General features: G+C 46.4%; 1 protein-coding gene across 7 annotated transcripts in view; it reads right to left on the bottom strand.

The window, feature by feature from the left end:
- Positions 1-19,710, bottom strand: part of CYB5RL (cytochrome b5 reductase like) — a 41,918-nt gene extending 22,208 nt beyond the window's left edge. For 5 of the 7 annotated variants that reach the window (XM_081306171.1, XM_081306170.1, XM_081306166.1 and 2 more), the window contains exons 1-6: positions 19,636-19,710; positions 17,619-17,870; positions 14,331-14,479; positions 11,431-11,518; positions 7,434-7,538; positions 3,339-3,542 (exon numbers count right to left, since the gene is read on the bottom strand). In XM_081306171.1, coding sequence (XP_081162297.1) covers positions 3,339-3,542; positions 7,434-7,538; positions 11,431-11,518; positions 14,331-14,479; positions 17,619-17,807 — 735 coding nt within the window. In that variant the 5' untranslated portion in view covers positions 17,808-17,870; positions 19,636-19,710. The remainder of the gene's footprint in view (positions 1-3,338; positions 3,543-7,433; positions 7,539-11,430; positions 11,519-14,330; positions 14,480-17,618; positions 17,871-19,635) is intronic. The other 2 variants (XM_081306168.1, XM_081306172.1) reach the window with 2 other exon arrangements.
- Positions 19,711-19,740: the final 30 nt, after the last annotated feature.

Here is a 19,740-nt window from a genome sequence, read left to right as displayed (position 1 = left end):
AACAGATGAGTCTCTAGGTCTTGTCCCAGCTGTGTGTAACACAAGTCCCAGGCAGCAGAGCCGCCATAACAAAAGGGGATCTATCCTTCACATAGAGGCCCAAGAGGCCCAGGCCCCTTCTCTTCCTGCCCTCCATCTCTGGCTCACAGCTGTCCTCCTCCCTTAGGTTCATGAAGTAATCGGTCCACCTCCAGCTGACTTAGAAGAATTTCTTTTTCTATTTTAAGTAAACATTTTATTGAAATATAACTTACACGTGGAGAAGTGTACAAATCATTAGGTGTACACAGTTTGAAGAACTTTAATAAAGAGAAGAAACCACATCATCAGCACACAACTAAGCCCAGGGCAGGACTGACACTCTGGAGACCTCTGAAGGCCAGCTGCTAGTTCCTGGGGCCAGAGAGGATGGAGAGAGGGGGTTCGAGTTGGAATCTTAGCTGCTCCGTCATTTCCTGTGTGACTGACCTCTCTGAGCTATGGATGAGGACACAGGCTGTGGAAAACCCTGGTCCAGCAAGCCACAGAGGGTGAAACCTTGTAGAAGCCCTGGATGCTGAGGCTTCTAGCATCAAGTTTGCTCACAGGGCCTTGGAGCCCCACCTCACAGAGCTTGTCTGACCCCAAAAGCCCTCTTGCACTGGAGAGTGAAGGAGTCCTCGCTGATGATGTGAATCTTCCCACACTCCCTTCACAGTCTGAGCCTATACTCCCTCCACGGTCTGAGTCATCCTAAGGGGCCTCAAGGGCAGGGCCTGGTAGGGCCTGCTGGCTTCACTTCTCCTTCCCAATGCTCAGTTCCCTCAGGCCAGTTGGCTTTGCCTGCGGCCACCCTAACTGTGCACCCCAAAGTGCACTGGGTCTGGCTGCTGCTCAGGTCAGGAGGGGCCTGTAAGCAATGATGGTGTGGCAAGTGGAGGAGGAGAGTGGGGCTGTAACAGCAGAACACCAGCACCACCCAGGGGCTCTGGGCAAACATCCAGGATGAGCTCCCCTCAGCAGGATGCGAAGGGTAAGCAGGTATTAAGAAAGGGAGGGGGACAGCTCCCCTGGCAGAGGACACAGCTTGAGCAAAGGCCTAGCAGCCAGGAAAGCAGAGCTCACTTGCACCACTGAGCAGACCAGTGACACCAGGACACAGCACACAGGGAGGCTGGGCCAGGAGGCAAAACTGTACATTCTGCTAGGGCTACTGAGTTTAGACACTGTCCTAATGGCAGTGGGGAGCCAGGGAAGGGCTGGAGCAAAGTGGTAGTCCATCAAATCTGTCATTTAGGCTGCAGAATAAACAACAAATTGGCAGGGAGTAACTGGAGTGGGAGACCCCGAAGGACACAATTTCCAGGGCCCAGTTAGGGGAGTAGGAGCCCTCAAGGGAGTATGAAGGAGCAGAGCCGTCATCCTCAACCCCCTTTACCTGCCCCTCCATCAATGGGCAGCCCACTTCCCTGCCCAACCCCAGGCCTCTGCAACATCAAAGCCCTAAGGTCAACTGCTCCACAAAGCCCTCCCAATTCTGCCTGCTGGCCATCAGCAACCTGGCCATCCTCGCCTCTCAGCATCTTGTGCTGTGCTATCTCACAGTGATGAGCACAAAGAGAAAGGCCACTGAGCAGGACCACTTGGCCTGTCCCAGCGTCCCAGCTCTCTACCAGCTGGCTGGGTTATTTTGTTCTTAATCATTTATGCCTCAATTTCTACATCTTAAAAGGGGCATCATGGTAGTACAAGCCCCATGAGACTCTGTGGAGATTAAATTAGTTCCTACACACAGTGCTTCAAATGATTCCAGGCAGAGAAAGTGCTCAAGGAGGGGGAACTCTTATCAGCTGTCCTGTCCTTGTGCCATCTCTCTGTGCACAGGTGAGCGCCTACAGGGCAGGGAGTGGGTCATCTTCACTTTTGTGTCCTGGAATTTTGTAGACATGTGGGTGGGGGACAGAGGACAGGAGAGCTGGTCAGCATCCAAGGTGGCTACCACCCTCCTGCCCTGCTCCCACTATCCTGAGCAGGGGCACCATGGCCTTCCTTCACCCACTCCCTCAGGCTGCACACTAGCCTCTGGCTTTGTGCCCTGCCTGGGTACTTCCTGCTGCTTCTAATGTTCACCAAGCATGACCCTCTTGATGTTCTTACCACTGAGCACTCTGCCCCATGAACAGGCCACAGACCCTGGCTCCTGGGGAGCCCAGAAACTCTGGTTTGGGGAAGGGAAATCCAGTTTCCTAACCCAACCCTCACCCACCTGACCACAGTGCTGAGGATCACAGGGCAAGAAGACTGACCATAAGCAAAAAGGAATGCTGGGAGGCCCCAGGAGGGACCCTCAAGCCAGCAGGTGCAAGGAGAATTAAATCTATAGACCAAGGAAGGCAGAAGAACAAAGGCAGCTGAGGACCTGGCTTGAGATAAAGCGCAAAGATGGTCCTCCATTCTATGGTGGGGAGGATCCAAGAAGGGTAACTAGAGTGAGTGAAGGGGATAGGGAACCAGAGGGAGGCAGTATCAGAAGGCAGTGTGACTTACAGATAAAGAATCTGCAGCTTGGGGAGTCTCATGAGCAGATGAACTGAGGTGATGGGGAACCTTCTAAATGGAGGGAACCTGGATCCAGTTTGGACCATCAGTTGCTGACACAGTCCCTACTCTGTGCCTGGCACTACATTAATCCCTGAACAAACAGTGCTGACCCAAACATGTGGTCCTGGTCCCAAGGAACTGAATACAGCGAGCCTGCCCTGACTCCGCGGCTGGTCCCAGGTCACACAGCTGGTGATGCCAGAGGGTGGGGGAGGCAGCAAAGGATGGTGGGAGGAGCTAGAGCTTGGGAAGGAGTCAGTCCTGGGCTCAAATCCTGGCTCAATCCTGTCTACAGTGTGACACAACTGTCTTTCGCTGATGAGTTCTGTTTCCATTCTGCATAAGAACATGGTGAGAGCTGGGCACAGGGGTACACACCTATAACTGCAGCAACTCAGGAGGCAGAGGCAGGAGGATTATAAGTTTGAGGTCAGCCTCAGCAATTTAGCAAGACCTTCAGCAACTTAGTGAGACTGTCTCAAAATTTTAAAACTGTAAAGGACTGGGGATGTAGCTCAGTGGTAAAGTAATAACAAGGACTGAGGATGTAGTTTAGTGGTGCAGTGTTCCTGGTTCAATCCCTAATGCAAAAAAAAAAAAGAGGCCATAGTAATACCCGCCTTCTGTGCCAGGAGCCTGTAGGTATACTACCAGTGACAGGGATTATTAGTGCAACGTGGCGCAAAGAGGTTGGTCTTTGGGATGGATGCAAGGTGACTACAGAGTCTCAGTGAGGGAAGTCACCTCCCTGGGCTTACCTGGCTGAGTATGAAGAAGGTACGGACATTCCAGAAACGGGCCTGCTCCTGGAGGAAGGTTTTCAGATAGATGCTCTCAAAGGTCTTGAAGCAGCAGACCAGGGTGACGAAGGTCTCATCATCTGCATTGTCTGTGATGCTCTGCAGGATGGGCACCATGGGAGCCAGACCTGTGCCTGCAGCCAGCATGAGGAGCTCACCATACTGGGGAGTAGAATGGGCATGACAGGTGGATTGAGGGTCTCATCCCACCTGTCCTGCTTATGGGCCTTTTCTTGGTTTTGCTTGAACCAGAAGCAGTGCTCTTTCTGGGTTTCCACCCATCTATGCCCCCTCTCTTCTCCTTCAGGAAGTCATCCTGACTTATGAAAGGCATATGAGGTATGCATAACAGAGATTAAGGAGTCTTGAGGCTGAAAGGGAACACAGCAGTGTAGTCCAACCTGAACACGGGCTTGTTTGACTTCTAAAGCATTGCCAAAAGGATTCCGCTCACAGCTTCTGCTGCCATGGAACTCACCGCCTCCCAAATCAGCTTGCTCCATCATAGGCCAACTGCCCCTGCTAGGGAGATCTCTCCACCTCACGCTGAGCTGAAACCTGCTCCCACCAAAGCCTTGCCCACTCCCAACTCCATCACAGCACTATTCTCTGGGCTACTTCCTTTGCCCCTAGGCAGCCTTGAAGATATCTCTGGGCCCCATCTTGGACCCCAGAGCCTGCCCTTCTCTAGACTAAATGCGATAATATATGCAAGTGTCTAACATAGCATTGGTCCAAAAGAGTCATGCAATCAAGGTGAGTTCCTGCTCAAGAGGCCTAGTTCCCTCAATTCCTCTCAATGAACTCATTTCCTGGCTCTAGATCTCTTAAAGAGGGGCAAGCCTTCTTAAGATGAGTGCATCAAAAGCTAGTGCCTGACCCCCATGCAGAGAAGTATTCACTTCCCTCATTCTAGAGATTAGGCCTCTGTGTGGAAATACCAAACCATATGATCTGGGCATTTTTTTTTTTAAATCAATCTGGGCCTCAGTTTCTTAATTGGTAAAAAAATTTTAAAAAATAAGCCAGGGTGGTGGTGCATATCTATAATCACAGATACTCTGGAAACTCATGTAGGAGAATCATAAGTTTGAGGCCAGCCTCAACAACTTACTGAGACCCTGTGTCAAAATAAAAAATTAAAAGGGCTGGGGATGCAACTCAGTGGTAGAGCATACCTGGGCTCAATTCCCAATAACACACACACACACAAACACAATTGCACTTCCTCATAATGACACCTATCTCAAAAAGTGTTTTGAGGCTTATAAGAGATGATATAAAGTGCCTGGTGAGGAGCTGAGGTTTAATCCAATTAGACTGCTTCCCTTTGCTAGGTTCAGGATACCCTCCTACCTTGCTGTTGTGGGGCCATGTCCTGCTGTCCTTGTTCATGCAACCTCCCATCTCCATGTCTTCAGCCTGCCTCAACCCTCCCTGCACTTCTCCATGTTCAGGCTGTCTTCCGGGAAGCCTCTCCCAGCCAGGGCCAGGGAAGGGGGTCTTCCTTTGTGTTTTCATAGCTTGCTGTGCCTCCCTTGACATAACAGAGGCATACTGTTATCATCTGTTTGTGTGCTTGTCTCCTCCATCAGACTAAGTGGGAGGACAGAGGCCTCGTCTGATTTACCTCTGGTCCCTGGAGTCCAGCATGGGCAGGAGCCTGGGTAAACAATTCTGTCTATTGCATGAGCACACTCATGCTTGGGTGTCAGCCTCAGGGCTGATATAATATCTGTCTGTAATGAGACAAGAGCAGAGAAGCAAAGCAGGCTAGCAAGAGGGGAGCAGCACCCAGGCATTCTCATGGGAGAAAAAGCAGCCCTGATCAAGGCTTCCGGTGGCCAACAGGAATGTTTGAGACAATATAGCCTTTCCCTCACTCCTGGGCCCTATATCCTCACAGATGAGAAATGCAGGGGCTAGCACTGGAGGTGTAGCTCAGTGACAGAGTGCTACTATGCACCAGGTCCTGGGTTCAATCACCAGTGCTGGGAAAAAAAAAAAAGATTAATAAATGCAGGGGGGCTGGGGATGTGGCTCAAGCGGTAGCGCGCTCGCCTGGCATGTGTGCGGCCCGGGTTCGATCCTCAGCACCACATACAAAGATGTTGTGTCCGCCAAGAACTAAAAAATAAATATTAAAAAAAAATAAAAAATAAATGCAGGGGCTTTTGAGTGTTTGATGGATATAAAGGATAGCAACATGGCATCAGAAGGTTCCCTCCTGGAAAAAGTAGTCAAGACAAACTTTTTTATCTGGTGTCTACCCTAGGCAAGGAAGAAATAGGAACAATTTCCTTGCCCTGCTCTCAGGGACTGGGGGGCCAGGACACACTGAGCTAAAACACAGGGTTGAATGCAGTTAGTACTGGGGAGTCCTATGGAATCCTGTGAAACAGCACTAACGTGTACACATGCATGTGTAAACTGGAGACAGAAGTACCTGAAAACTGTTGTGGGAACTGAGTTAACATATATCAAGTGATAAGGTCAGAGTATGTACACTGAAGGTGCCAAATATGTGTCTGATGGTATTATTTATTTAATTTCCTTTTTTTATGGTGTTGGGGATGGAATCCAGGGCCTCGTGGATGCTAGGCAAGTGCTCTCCCACTGAGCTACACCCTGTTCCTGATAGCATTATAATACATACATATGTGCAAGTGCTCAGTATGCATACCTGTGTATGTACATATGCCAACATACCCACTCATGAAAGAGGATTTGGAAGAATACACATCAAGGTAGCAACCTGGTATCTAAAGAAATGGCCTGCAGGTGTTTGTTGTTTTCTTGTTTTTGCCTCTATATAGCTAAAGCTCTTTTTTCTGGATAATGAATATGTACTGCATTTATAATAAAGAAAAAAACCCAATAAATGCTATTTTAAAATTAAACAAAAAGAAAGACGAGGTAAGCATGATTCATTCTTTTCCATTTGTTTTTGTTTTGCTTTGTTTTCCTAATTATAAAGGTAATAGGTGTTCATTGCAGAAAATTCAGAATGTATAATTTTGGAACATATAACAAATGAAGAAAATAAAAATCACCCATAATTCTACCATCCAGAGTTTAGCATATTACATTGTATTTTCCTTTCATATTTTTTCTGTGCCTTTTCAGTTAGTTTCTCAACCTGGTATATATTCAGTTTTTTACCTAATGTTTATTACTTGATCTTGTAGCATAAGCATGCATCATTTATTTATTTATTTATTTATTTATTATTATTTTGTGGTGCTGGGGATTGAACCCAGGGCCTTGTGCATGCAAGGCAAACACTCTACCAATTGAGCTATATCCCCAGCCCAGCATGTATCATTTATAAACAAATTATGTTTTAAAACCCAAGATAATACTCTATCAAGTGCCTGCATATTTGTATACTGAAACCCAGAATATTTAACTGTACCTCTAATGTTGGATATTCAATTATCTCCAATTTTTTGTTATTACACACATACAAAAAACATGAATATGTGCAAAGTAGTCAGCATTTTGGATTCTTTCCACACAAAAGACTTCTAGACGTGAAATTACTGGGTCAAAGGATTTAAAGATTCTTAAGACTCTTGTTATACACTGCCAAACTGCTCTTCAAATATGCACCAACTGAAGAGGAATTGCTAAGTATTCCTGGGAAAATCAAGGAAGTAACATGCCATGAAGACGAGGGCAATAGCCTTCTGAGCTGGGAAGCAGTGGGCTCCTAAGCAGGGAGCCATGGCTATATTTGGCCCTATGAGTGGAATGCACAGAACAGCACCTGAGGTTTATGTGGCACGGGCTTCTAAACACCAAGTAAATGAGTCTGGTTTTCTGAGCAATGGGCAACCACAGATAGTCTTGGAGCACAGCAGGTGGTTTTGTTTATTAGTGTCTATTCCACTATTCTATCTCCTCCCTTTCTCAACTCCAAGGATACTCTCAGGATTGAGTTTAAGCTTATGAACAAAGGCACAGTAAGGTTCTATGGCCTAAAATATGAGAATCACAGCCCTGGAGGTAAGCCAGGGGCATCTCCTAAACACTTAGGGTGCTGGCACTGACCTGATTTGGTTTATAGAAGAAGTTTCCAAAAGGTCCTCGCCAAAAAGCTGTGTCTCCCACTCTCCAGGACTTGACACACCGGGACATCAGCCCTGTCTGATAGCACTGAAAGCAAACACAGAGAGAACTCAGTGGGAAAGGCATATGCTGCCAACACAAACCACATTTGTCACTAGTGTGGAGCTCTTCCTGCATGCTGAGGGCTTTACATATGTTCTCACATCTAATCCACCTCTGCACCTACAGGTTGGTACTGTCATCCCTGATGTTCAGATGAGGCCCATAAGTTCCCACACAGGGAGATGGCAAGGCTGGGATACAAATCCACAGGACTGTAGCCTTCACCAAAGATCTCAACTCAAATGCCCACAGGGACCCACAACCAAGTGACTAATGGCAATTAACAATTTCAGTGAAAGGGAGCAGTAGGGAGTAGTGGGGACTGTGATATATTGGTGAGATAGTGTTTCACCTTCTAGGGAGGACCAGTTTGCAGGTACCAAGCTATAGTTTGTGAAACTGATGATGCCAAATCTTCTGATTATCTAAAACAGGCAGCAAATCTGTATTTTTATTTATAGTCTCCCATTTTAAAATGACAGTAATTAATAAAAATTTAAAACACTATATAGGCCAAAATCAAATATATTTGTGGACTGGATCCGGTTTGCAGGCCATACATCTGCAATGTCTGAATTATCCTACACCATGTGCTGAATATATGAGAAAATGAAGGTTGTGGAAGGGATTCCTCCATGGGAAGTGGGCAGTCTATGTTGCCTGGGTGCCACCCACTCTGTGCCAGGCACCATGCTGGGATTGCAGGGGAGACAACTGGACCTTAAGCTCCATGAAGGCAACCAGTGTCTGAACCATAAAGGACTTAATATCTCAATGAATTAATTAATCAGTCAATCCAAATTCAGGCCCTCCCCTTAAGAGTAAACAATCTGGAGCTGGGGGTGTAGCTCAGTGGTAAAGCACTTGCCCAGCACACAGGAGGCCCTGGGTTCAATGACTAGCAACACACACACACACACACACACAATCTAGAAGGGATGTACAGCTCAGATACACACCAAGTAGAGACTACCTAATTCCCATGAGAAGGATAAAATGCTAGGAGAGTACAGCCAGGCTTAAAGAAAAGACTGGGCTTTGGTCTCCAAACATGTTTTCCATCACCCAGAACCACCTTGGATACCACCTTTGCTTCTGCAGCTGTCATCTGTATAAGCAAAGGGAAAGTCCTGCCAGGTGAGGTGTCACGCTGGCTGGTAATCCCAGCAACTGGCTGGGAGGCTAAGGCAGAAAGACTGTGAGCTCAAAGCCAGCCTCAGCAACTTATTGAGGTTCTAAACAAGGGACCTACAGTGTCTGAATTACCATACACCATGTGCTGAATATGTGAGAAAATGAAGGTTGTGGAAGGGATTCCTCCATGGGAGGTGGGCAGTCTATGTTGCCTGGGTGACACCCACTCTGTGCCAGGCACCATGCTGGGACTGCAGGGGAGACAACTGTCTCTAAATAAAATATAAAAAAGGGCTGGGGATGTGGATCAGTGATTATGCACCCTTGGTTCAACCCCTAATACCCGCCCCCCCCCCAAAAAAAGGCAGGGGGTTCACCTGGAAGAGGTCTGAGAAGAAGAGTCCTTTTTTTTTTTTTTTTTGTAATGCTGGGGATGATCCTAGGGTGTTCCATGTTAGGGAAGGGCTCTACCTCTGAGCTCTACCACCAAGGAGGGCAAGGTTTTGCTCCTGCCTTTCTGGAGACTGGGTCTTAGAGCATACTTTGTTTTCTGACCCTAGTCTGGCGGGGAGACACAACCCCAAGTGTGGCCTCAGAGGCTCTATGCCACAGACAGTACCAGGAAGAAGTGAAAGATTATTTTGAGTCTCTATATGGCCTGGTTTGGAGGAGATGCTCAAGATGCACTGCAAAACAAAATGGACACTGAGCTTTTATCCTTCTACTTGGGGTCATATTGCCTGAGGATCTTTGAGCTTCAGTTTCTTCATCTGTACAATGGGGCTAATATAATCTACTTGTCGTTATGAGGTTGAATTGAGAACAAAGAGCCAGAAGCAGTGTCCCGTACCCTGCAGGTGTCTCAGAAGTGCAGCCTCCCTCCTTTCTACAAGGGGAGGCAAACTGGAAAACCCCGCTGCCTTCCCAATTTGCAAAGACATTTCTGGCTTTTCCTAGCCAGCGGCTTAGGGATAATGAGGTGCCTCTCTAAAGAGAGGCTTTCCAGCAAACGAAGGAGAAAATCAGCCTTACAGCTGGGAGGGATCCAGCTGCTCTGGAGAACTGTCTCCAGGCTTATCCTCTCAGCAGAAACACACCCAGACAAGCAGCACAGGGAAGCAGGCCATTTGGAGAGGATTTGCAGAATCTCCCAGACAAACATCAGCGTGCAGAAGGGATCCCATCCAGGATTATGTGTGAGGGAATAAACATTTGAGTTCTGAAGCAGGCAGGGCAGGCAGGGAAGTGGGAGGGAAGACAACACCGGCATCTTGGAGTCAGGGGCAGGGCTCATCCCCCACAGCACTGATTAGTTATGGACTTTGGGTTCCCCTGGGCTTCAGCTTGCTCATCAATGAAATAGGAATAATAATGCATGTTTTAAAGGGAGATTAGGATGGGAAAGCTATCCTTCTACATTGGTGTTCCCCAGGATTCCATCTGGGAATGATGGGCTAGAGCTCTACTGTGAAATGCTATTTCTTTTTTTTTTTTTAAAGAGAGAGTGAGAGAGGAGGGGGGGGGGAGAGAGAGAGAGAGAGAGAGAGAGAGAGAGAGAGAGAGAGAGAGAGAGAGAATTTTTAATATTTATTTTTTAGTTCTCGGCAGACACAACATCTTTGTTGGTATGTGGTGCTGAGGATCAAACCCGGGCCACACGCATGCCAGGCGAGCGCGCTACCGCTTGAGCCACATCCCCAGCCCATGAGCCACATCCCCAGCCCGTGAAATGCTATTTCCAAGTAAAAAATGTCAGAGTATCAGCCATTTCGTGTAGTTCAATCTAATTATTTTTTCTGCATACTGGACCTCCATGACTCCTTGTACATTTGTTGCCCACTCCTTGGGTCTCCAGGGCACTTTGCATCTGACACACTTGCTCATCTCATCTCTGCCAACTCCTCCACTTGCCCTGACTACGTTATGAGCACCCTCTCCTCCTGTCACTCGGACAGGGTACAGTTCCTAGAAGACCTACTCTGTGTCACCACCTCCCTACATTTGGTTATCCATCCATCAGCCTACAATGCCATTCCCCACAACCACCAATTCATACTATTTCAAGTGTATCAAAGGCCCTGCCTCTGCTCACCTCCTACGCAGAGGTGATGTCAGGTTAGTTCAGTTCACAAAGTCCTCCACATCCCACCTTTTTCCTGATTCTATCAACTCATATCCTCCTCCCTTGGCACGCATTCTTCTGTTCCAGCATGAATGACTTACTTCCCTAAATCCTGCCTGCAGAGACTCCTTCACACATTTCCCCTCACTCCCTGCTCCTTAAACACAGTTTTTGCCAGGAAGCCTGGCCTGCCTTCCCTGCACCCCCAGCTGCCCTGAGTTGGGCTGGGCCTCCTCTATAATAGCATCTGTCACTCATGTCTCAGGGTTGGTTCCTTGAGGGTGGTCACTGTGTCTGACATACCTTTGAACCCCAATGCCCAACGCACAGTGAGTGTGGAGATTTGGTTCTCCTCTACTTCCCAGTTCTGTGCTCATTCTTCACTGATAGGAAAAAGTGAAAAAGAATAGTTCCTCCTATAATCTATAGAGAATATGCCCTCAGTCAGTTGTCCAGCAGACTCCTTCCCCAGGAAAAGGAGAGGGGGGAAGGCTCCCTTTACCTGGCCTGCTGTTCCTGTAAGTTAGCCTCTTCCCACATGAACACTGGATGGAAACTGTTCGATCCCAACCAAGCTGGCAAGGGACATCTTAGGAGCATCCTCCAGAAGAGTCAACTCACCTTGATTAAAACTTCAAAGTATCCTTTTGCATTGGCAGGGCTGATGGGCGTGTAGGCTCTCTGAATTTCCAAGTCATCTACTATCCCTCTAGGAAGGAGAAATACACAGTCAGGTGTGTAGCCAGTCATTCAACAAACCCTTATCAAGAACTTTCTCTTGGGCTGGGGATGTGGCTCAAGTGGTAGCGTGCTCGCCTGGCATGTGTGCGGCCCGGGTTCGATCCTCAGCACCACATGCAAACAAAGATGTTGTGTCTGCCGAAAAAACTGAAAAATAAATATTAAAAAAAAAAACCTCATCTCTCTCTCTCTCTTTAAAAAAGAAAGAAAGAAAGAAAGAAAGAAAGAACCTTCTCTGCCAGACTGATGAATCTGAAGATGGAATCCAGATATCCCCAGAGGTTTCACTGAGAAGCAAGGTACAGCAAAACAAAGAGCACTGAACTCATCCTCTGCCATATGGTGGTTGTGACAGGCAAAGTAATTTAACATTCCAGCTGCCCCTTCTGCAAAATGGAGACAGCCATCTATGTCCTGACTATGGGGCCACTGGAATTACAGGTGGAAGAGTGCTTCAAAAAGCACTGATGATGGGGCTGAGATTGTGGCTCAGTGGTAGAGCACTCACCTAGGGTTTGATCCTCAGCACCACATAAAAATAAAGGCATAAAAAATGTGGTATGTCCATTCAATGGACTATTATTTGAAAAAAAAAAAGCACTGATGATGGGGCTAGTTTTATAGCTCAGTTGGTAGAGTGCTTGCTTTGCATGCACAAGGCCCTGGGTTTGATACACACACACACACACACAAACAAACAAACAAAAAAACACTGATGATGTAAGCAATTTTGGGGACACTGCTGTGGTTTTTCCTGACCTCGTCTCAACTATGTAGTGATAATAAAGATTTAAAAAATTGTTTAGATTTATGAAACACTATCATGCACCCAGAGTATCAAAACTGGAAGGATTCTCAAAGGAACACTAGTCTAAAGCCCTATCCCCTGCATGAGTCCTCTCTACAATGTTATCATGGGGTCAGGATAGCAATCATGAGTAACAATAATAGCCAGGTTGTATTAAATGCCTACTATGCACCAAGCATATTATACATGCTATTTCATTTCATTCAAATGATATCCACATGCAGAATCCTATGCTTAGAGAAGTCAATCGCACAGCTAGAATTCAACTGCAACTCAACTCCAAAGCCAGATTCCCCACCACTATTCCTCACAGCTTTTAAAGAGCACCCAAGCACTCTTCTCCAGGCTTGTCATGTGCAAAATGTTCTTCTCTGAGATATGCAAGGTTAAAAAGACCCTGTCTCGATGCTTCAAAAGCAGGGCACTAAACAGAAATATTTAATAAATATTTATGAAACAAATGAGGAAACAAGAACAGACATATGAGATGACGTAGATGCAAAGAGCCAGGATGTCTGCTGCAACAGAGGTAAAGCTGACAGAGGGAGCAATTGCTCTCATCTGTAGAACCCCAAAAACCTCCTGGAGGACTAAGGGATAAGCAGGCCACTGACAGATCACAGTAGGGACAGGAAAAGAAGTAACTGCAGGCATATGGGGCAGCCCACGCAAAAGCTTAGAGGCAGGACAATGTCGACATTGTCAGGAACTGGCGTGGGATGGCAAGGCTCAGACAAGGAACACATGTGGAGTCGGGGACAGGGAAGAATTTGGTGGGAAAGGAGGCTGGAGGCCTTGGCTTAGGATGTTATCATGGAAGTACTGAGGTGCATCAGAGAGTGAACAGGGAGTGACATGGTCAGTTGAATATGTTAGGAATGTCACTGGGATAGTGAGGAGGATGGAGGAGAGAAGCCAGTCTAGAGGTAGGGGTTCTGGGCATCCCTGGCTTACAGATTAAGGGTTGCATGAGGCTGTGACCTGCCTGGGACTCTCCTGCCTCCTGGAACAGTGAGCTTCAAAGACTGCCAGCCAGGCCAAGTCTGAAGCACCTAGACACATACCTGGAATCTGATCAGCAATAAGCTCTCTCCTGGTCCCCACCTTACCCTCTGATTGCACCTTATGTCTCCTTTGCCAGCTCCTCTTTCTCTTGCCAGTCCCATAAATTCCAGAATTTTCAGGGTTCAAATCTATCCTCTTTCCTCTTTTCATACAAACACATATGCTCCTAAATGCCATCCAGATATGGGCTGATGACTCCCAAATCCAGATCTCTCTGATGAACCCCAAACTCATAGAACTGATTGCCTGGCCGACATCAATCCCTGGATATCCCAAAGGATCTTGTCCCTGGAAAAGTGGGGGCAGGAATCCAAGTGGGTGTAGAGCACCAAAGCAGGTCAGGACAAACCTCAGAGAAGTGGCTAAGAGTATAACTCAGGAGCCAGGCTGTTTTGATTTGAATCCTGGCTCCATTGACTTCTCAGCTATGTGATATTGGGCAGTTTATTTTCAGTGACAGTGTCATTTCTGTCAACTGGTGCTAACCATAATAGGTTAAAATCATAGGCCCTAGAGCCAGATTGCTTGTCTTCAAATCCTGGCTCCAACATTTCCTAACTGTGTGACCTGGACCAAGTTCCTAAATCTCTCTGAATTCAGGTTCCTGTGGGGGATTATAGTGGCAACTACTCACACAGGACTTTGTGAGGGTTATGTGAATTCACACATACGAATGCACACACTGTGCCTTGGATAATAAGTGCTGCTAAAGTGCTTGTATTATTATTTTTCATGATAATGCATTATCTAGTTCTAGTTCCATCTGAAGAACCATCTGAGTCATATATTGCTATTTTGAAGAAGACAAATGAAGGCTTAAGGGCGGTCAGGCAAGTTGCCTAAGGCCACCAGTTAGGACAAGGTAGGCAGGCAGCAAGGCTTTGGTCCTCCTGTGACCTGAATGTACCGTAGGATGAGGTGCTGCCCAGGGTGCAGGCTGAGTTGGCTGTTTCCAGGTAGAGCAAATCGAACATGGTAGGTGTCCTTAGTGAGTTTGTCCAGGGCACTGATGCGGAAGGCCAGGAAGGTCTCTGGGCTCAGCTTGGAGGGGCAGCTCTGCAACAGGAAAAGACCTGACAGCTAGAGGCTGGGCCCAAGGGACACAAAAGCATCCTTCCCATGTTCTCCAAGGAGAGCTGTGTTGGTAAGTTTTCTGTGTAACAGAGTAGTGCCACCTTACTTCCCTCTTATCCAAAAATATGAGAGCACTTTACATTCAGCTCATCTTACTCTTAAACCTTCCATGGTTTCCATCAGTCCCAGGATCAAATGAAAGTTCCTTAGCTTATACTTAAGGGTCCGGTGAATAACCCTCAAGCCTCAGTTTATCTCCCATGCATCAGATGCCAGACTTTTCTCCCTCTTTCAAAGAACACCTGCTGTCTCCAACCTCTGAGTCTTTAGCTGCCCCAGTTGTGCCCTCTCTCCAAGACACCTCCAATGCATGAGACCTGCTCAGCCTTCAAACCTGTCAAGTTCTAGATGTGCAAAGTTGAGAAGTTAAAGGGACTTTAAAGATGATTTAACCCAATATCCTTATATTACGTATGGGTAAAATGAGACCTGAGAGGTAGTGGCTTACTTGCCCAAAGTCACACTATAAACAAGGACTCAAATTCATGTCTTCTAGGACTCAGCCTACTGCCATTACCATTCCAACCCCACTATCAACTCCTCCAGGAAGATTTCTTTGAATGCCATGACTCAGAATTTTCTCTTCTGGAAAATACTCACACCTTACTCAGCTGACCTGGGACTCCCTCTTGTCCAAATCAGAGTGCAGCACCAACTCCATTCATGGGAATGCTGACAGCATCACAGAACTGATGCTCTCAGGCTTGGTATCCAAGACTTTTCCTCCACTGTGCCCTCTCCCACCCTACTAGATCCCCCATGAGGCCACAGCTGCCTGGGGCTCTGGAAAGAGCACTGGACTGAGTCAGGAGCACTAGCGTTAGCTCCAGTTCTGCTGCTGCTCATCTGTGGGGTCTCAGGGAAATCACTTGATCCTCTGGGTCTCAGTCTCCCAGTGTGTAAAAAGGGACCAATTCATCCCTGATAAACATATGGTTATCAGATGAGATAACAATATAAAAGCTTTTTTGTTGCTGTACTGAGGATTGAACCGAGTAGCACCCTACCACTGAGTAAAGTCAGCCCTTTTTATTTTTTTTTAATTTTTAAATTTTGAAACAAGATCTCACTAAGTTGCCTAGACTGGTCTTGAACCTGCAATCTTCCTGTCTCAGCCTCTGAACTAGAAAGGATTACAGGCATGTACTATCATGTCCATCACAATACAAAAATATCTTACACAATGTTAATTGTAAAGGAAATGAGAAATCCCTATTATTATGACTATTAAAAATTTAAAAATAAAACTTACACCAGGCTTGGTGGCACATGTTTGTAACCCCAGCAGCTTGGGAGGCTAAGGCAAGAGGATTGCAAGTGAAAAGCCAGACTCAGCAACTTATCGAGGCCCTGGGCAACTTAGCAAGGCTCTGCCTTTAAATAAAAAATAAAAAAGGACTGGAGATGAGGCTCCATGGTTAAGCACCTCTGAGTTCAGTTTTTGATACCAAAAAAAAATTTTTTTTAAATAAATAAAATTTATTATTAGGTTGAAATATGCTATTTTATAAGATTGGCAAAATTAACTTTCTTTCATTTAACTTTCCGTTTGTTATGATAGGTGATGACAGCACTGTTTACTGAGCATCTACCATGTGCCAGGTACTTTATTTTTTATCCCATGAAATCCTCATAATAACCTCTGAAGTATTAACATTCCCATATTCAGATAAAACTGGGTTTAGCAAACTAAAGTGACACACAATTAACTGGCTTAACCAGGCCTCAGCTCTTATTTTTTACATCCTTATGGTCCTTGGTCCCTCTTCTACAAGCTGAGTTTACTGAGGGCTGGTGACCTGGCATCTTTACTTTATCAACAACTTCCTTGTGCCTAACACACAGGACATGGTACTCAGCAGACCTAGGATAAACTCACTCATTTGCTTAACAAATGTTTATTGAGTATAATGCCAGGAATTGCTGGCAGAAGACAGAACAGTGAGCAAAACACAGTCCCACTCCTATAGAACTTACATTTTAGCAAAGAGACACAGACAATATGCTCATAAGCAAGTACATCTAGAAGGTGGCTGGTGGTACTGAGAATTAAGAAATGAAATTTGAGCAAACATCAGAAAAAAGTGAAAGGGGGACTAGAATGGTAGCTCAGGGCTAGAGCCTTTGCCTAGCATGATTGAGGCCCTGGGTTTGATTCCCAGCACCACAAAGAAAAAAAGAAAAACAACCCAAAAAGGAGTACAGAAATGATCCACGTGGAGATGAAGGGCAGAGAGAAGGAAGAAGCACAGCTGTCATGAACATTCCCCAGTCACTGGCAGAGACAGAGAGCTCGGGTCCCCACCACCACCTTCCAGGGGCAGAACTACAAGGAAACATTTAACAGGGATGGATATTAAGTCATGTTTTGGAGTTGAAAAAAAACCTGCATTTGTTTAGGATGTATGATCTATTGCTTAGGAACAACATGCATAAAAATTACTGAAATTTGGTTCGGTTTGGAACCCAACAATGGGGAATAGTTGTCTGAAAAGTGATGGTGAGGCCCGATTACATTAAGACGCAGAAATGGAAGATATCTCTCCTCCACAATGGACAACGGGTATATATATATGTACACACATTCATAAGTGTTACAAAAAGAAAAATTTTACTATTTAAAAAAAGCAAGGATGAAATAAGAAGAAATAACAACATTCCCTATTTACTTCATATATATTATAAACTATTTTGCTCTGTAAGGGCAAGGACTGTATCTGTTTAGTTCCCTCTTAAATCTTTCATGGCTCATAGGTCCTGATGTGTAACAAGCACTCAATAAATATTTGTTACATGAAATAAATGTTAGAGTCTGGGCTAAACATCACAAATGTTTATCTCCATTATACATACGGTGAAACTAAGGCTCAGAGGATGAAAACCCCACAGCCGCTAATAAGTTTGTTCCAGGCCTGGACTTTGACCCTGGCTCTGTCTGTTCTCTGTATGTGCACTCCTTTTTGCTGTCCAGTCACATCTTCCCAAAGCTGGTTTGCAGGGGTGAGGTCAAGTAAACTCCACCACCCTGTTCAGACACCCAGTAGTCTGAACAGCCTCTCACCTGTGACTGCTTCCCACTCAAAAGGCTCCTGTCGTTGCTGGCTCGGGCTGCCTCCCACCTTGCCAGATCTTGGTGGTAGAGGTCAAACACACAGGGTGAGCAGCCACTGCCACAGCACTGGGAAGGCAAGGGCTCCACAGGCCGCAGCTGTAGCCAGGCTTCCTCAGTGTCCTCTTCTTTCTCACCCATTCTCAGTGGGGCTTGGGCAGCCTGGGAGGGACAACAAGGTGCTCTTCCCCCTCCCTTGCTGGCCTGGGAGAAGGAAAACATGGGGGTTATACTCTGGTCTCCTCTATTCCTCACATTCTCACCATTCTGCAGGTGCCAGGCTCTGTGCAAACCCTGAGGATGGGGACACAGAATCTGCTATCTGATGTGATAACACTCACTACCATTGGTTTTAAGGCACTTTTAATTTTATTTTTGCAATACTGGGGATTGAACCCAGGGCCTAGTGAATGCTAGCAGGTGCTCTACCTACCCACTGGGCTACAGCTACAGCCCTACCATTGCTTTTAGAAGGGCAGTCCCTCTGTGTAAAATAAATTTTTTAAATATTTCAGCCTCAGAAAACGTGTTCTGCTGTGCATGAGCTCTACTTCAGGAAAGCTTTATGGGCTGGAACACTCACAAGTACAAGAATAATGTCTTATTCCTTCTACATTCTCCCACCAAGCACAGCTGGCATATGGAAGGCTCCCAGTAACTTGTGAGAGGTTATTCACTTTACACATACAGATTGGGGGCTAGGTCCAGTGCTAGGTGCTGGGATGCAACATAGATGAGCAGAACATGGTCCTTATCTTTCTAAGACCTAGTATGGTGTTACATGAGTCCAATCCATTTTTACTGCATGCCATGTACCAGGTATCTATTATGAATAAATGAGGTGTGGTTTCTTCTTTCTGCTAATTTCTTATTCCCTACACTTTTGGGAGCTAAAATGAGATAAGTATGAGTTCTGTTGACTATAAACTGCTAATTCAGTGTATGGGCTTATCATATTATGTTTCTGCCTTAAATCTACCCTCTTCATGTTTAACAGTTGTATTCTCTGCTTTGTGGAAACTGGTAGAAAAGTTGGCAGTGTTCATCGTGAACTCCAAAGACAGGTTCACGCCATTCCTTTCTGCCTCTACCTTTTTCCATCTAAAAGGCACCATCTTTAAGTCAGGCCTTGGCAGATGCTGTTGTCTCTTCTTGGATGCCTTTCCCCACCCTCAGGCCTTGGCTAAAAGGTCGTTGCCCCTTGGAGGTCCTCCCTGAGCCTCTCCCCTTGTTACTTTCTATTATGAACCCTATTTGTGTCTTGTATATCATTAAACATGCATTTACTATGTGCCAAGCACTACTCTAGATGCAGACATTCATTAAACAAAACTAAAATGGAAACACGAAGAAAACAGGAAGAAAAATAACTAGGGAGAAGGAATAGGACGTAAGTGTCGCTATACGTTATCTGCCTACCATGTGTCTCCTACTAAACTGTAAACTCTTAGACTCTCGCGTTTTATTCACCAATGCCAAACTGGTGCTTAGCAAGGCGCCTGACGCAGCAGGCATTTGTAAATAACGTAAATAGGGAGGAAAGGGCAAAGGAACATTTCCACCGCTCTGGCCCTGCCTCTAAGAGGCCAAAGAAAAAGCCCCAGAACGGAGGAAAGTAACTCGCTTTCGGCGGCGCCGGGGAAGAGCTTCAGTTCGAGCCGTGGTTTGGAGCGGGTGTGGTGGACAGGGCCACTCTCAGGCACAGGGGAGCGGGGGGGGGGGGGGGGGGCCGATTAAAGGTCCCGCAGCTGTGAGAAGTGGCGGAGAGGAAAGGAAACTTTTCCAGGCACCCACTACGTGCCGGGCGCTAGCTCAGGCATTTCTATCCCCATTTTGACAGGGAGGGGTATAGGAGCTATGGCCAAGCTCCAGCTGCTCGTAATTAGTCAAGGAGGCTCTAATTCGGTTCTGAGGTCCTGGCGCTCTTCTCCTCCTGCCCCAGTCCCTTTACTACATCACCAGCACTCACCTACATTCCCGCAAGTCCCCTCACGTGAGGATCTACCAGATTCCCACCCCCGCCCAAAGGCGGGGAGCTCTTTTCAGGACCCACCTAGGAGATAGTGAAAACGGC

This window comes from Spermophilus citellus (assembly GCF_964194105.1).
Source record: "Spermophilus citellus genome assembly, chromosome: 9".
Lineage (NCBI taxonomy): Eukaryota > Metazoa > Chordata > Mammalia > Rodentia > Sciuridae > Spermophilus > Spermophilus citellus.
The sequence above is the reverse complement of the archived record's forward strand: the minus strand, read 5'-3'. Positions and strand labels throughout refer to the sequence as shown.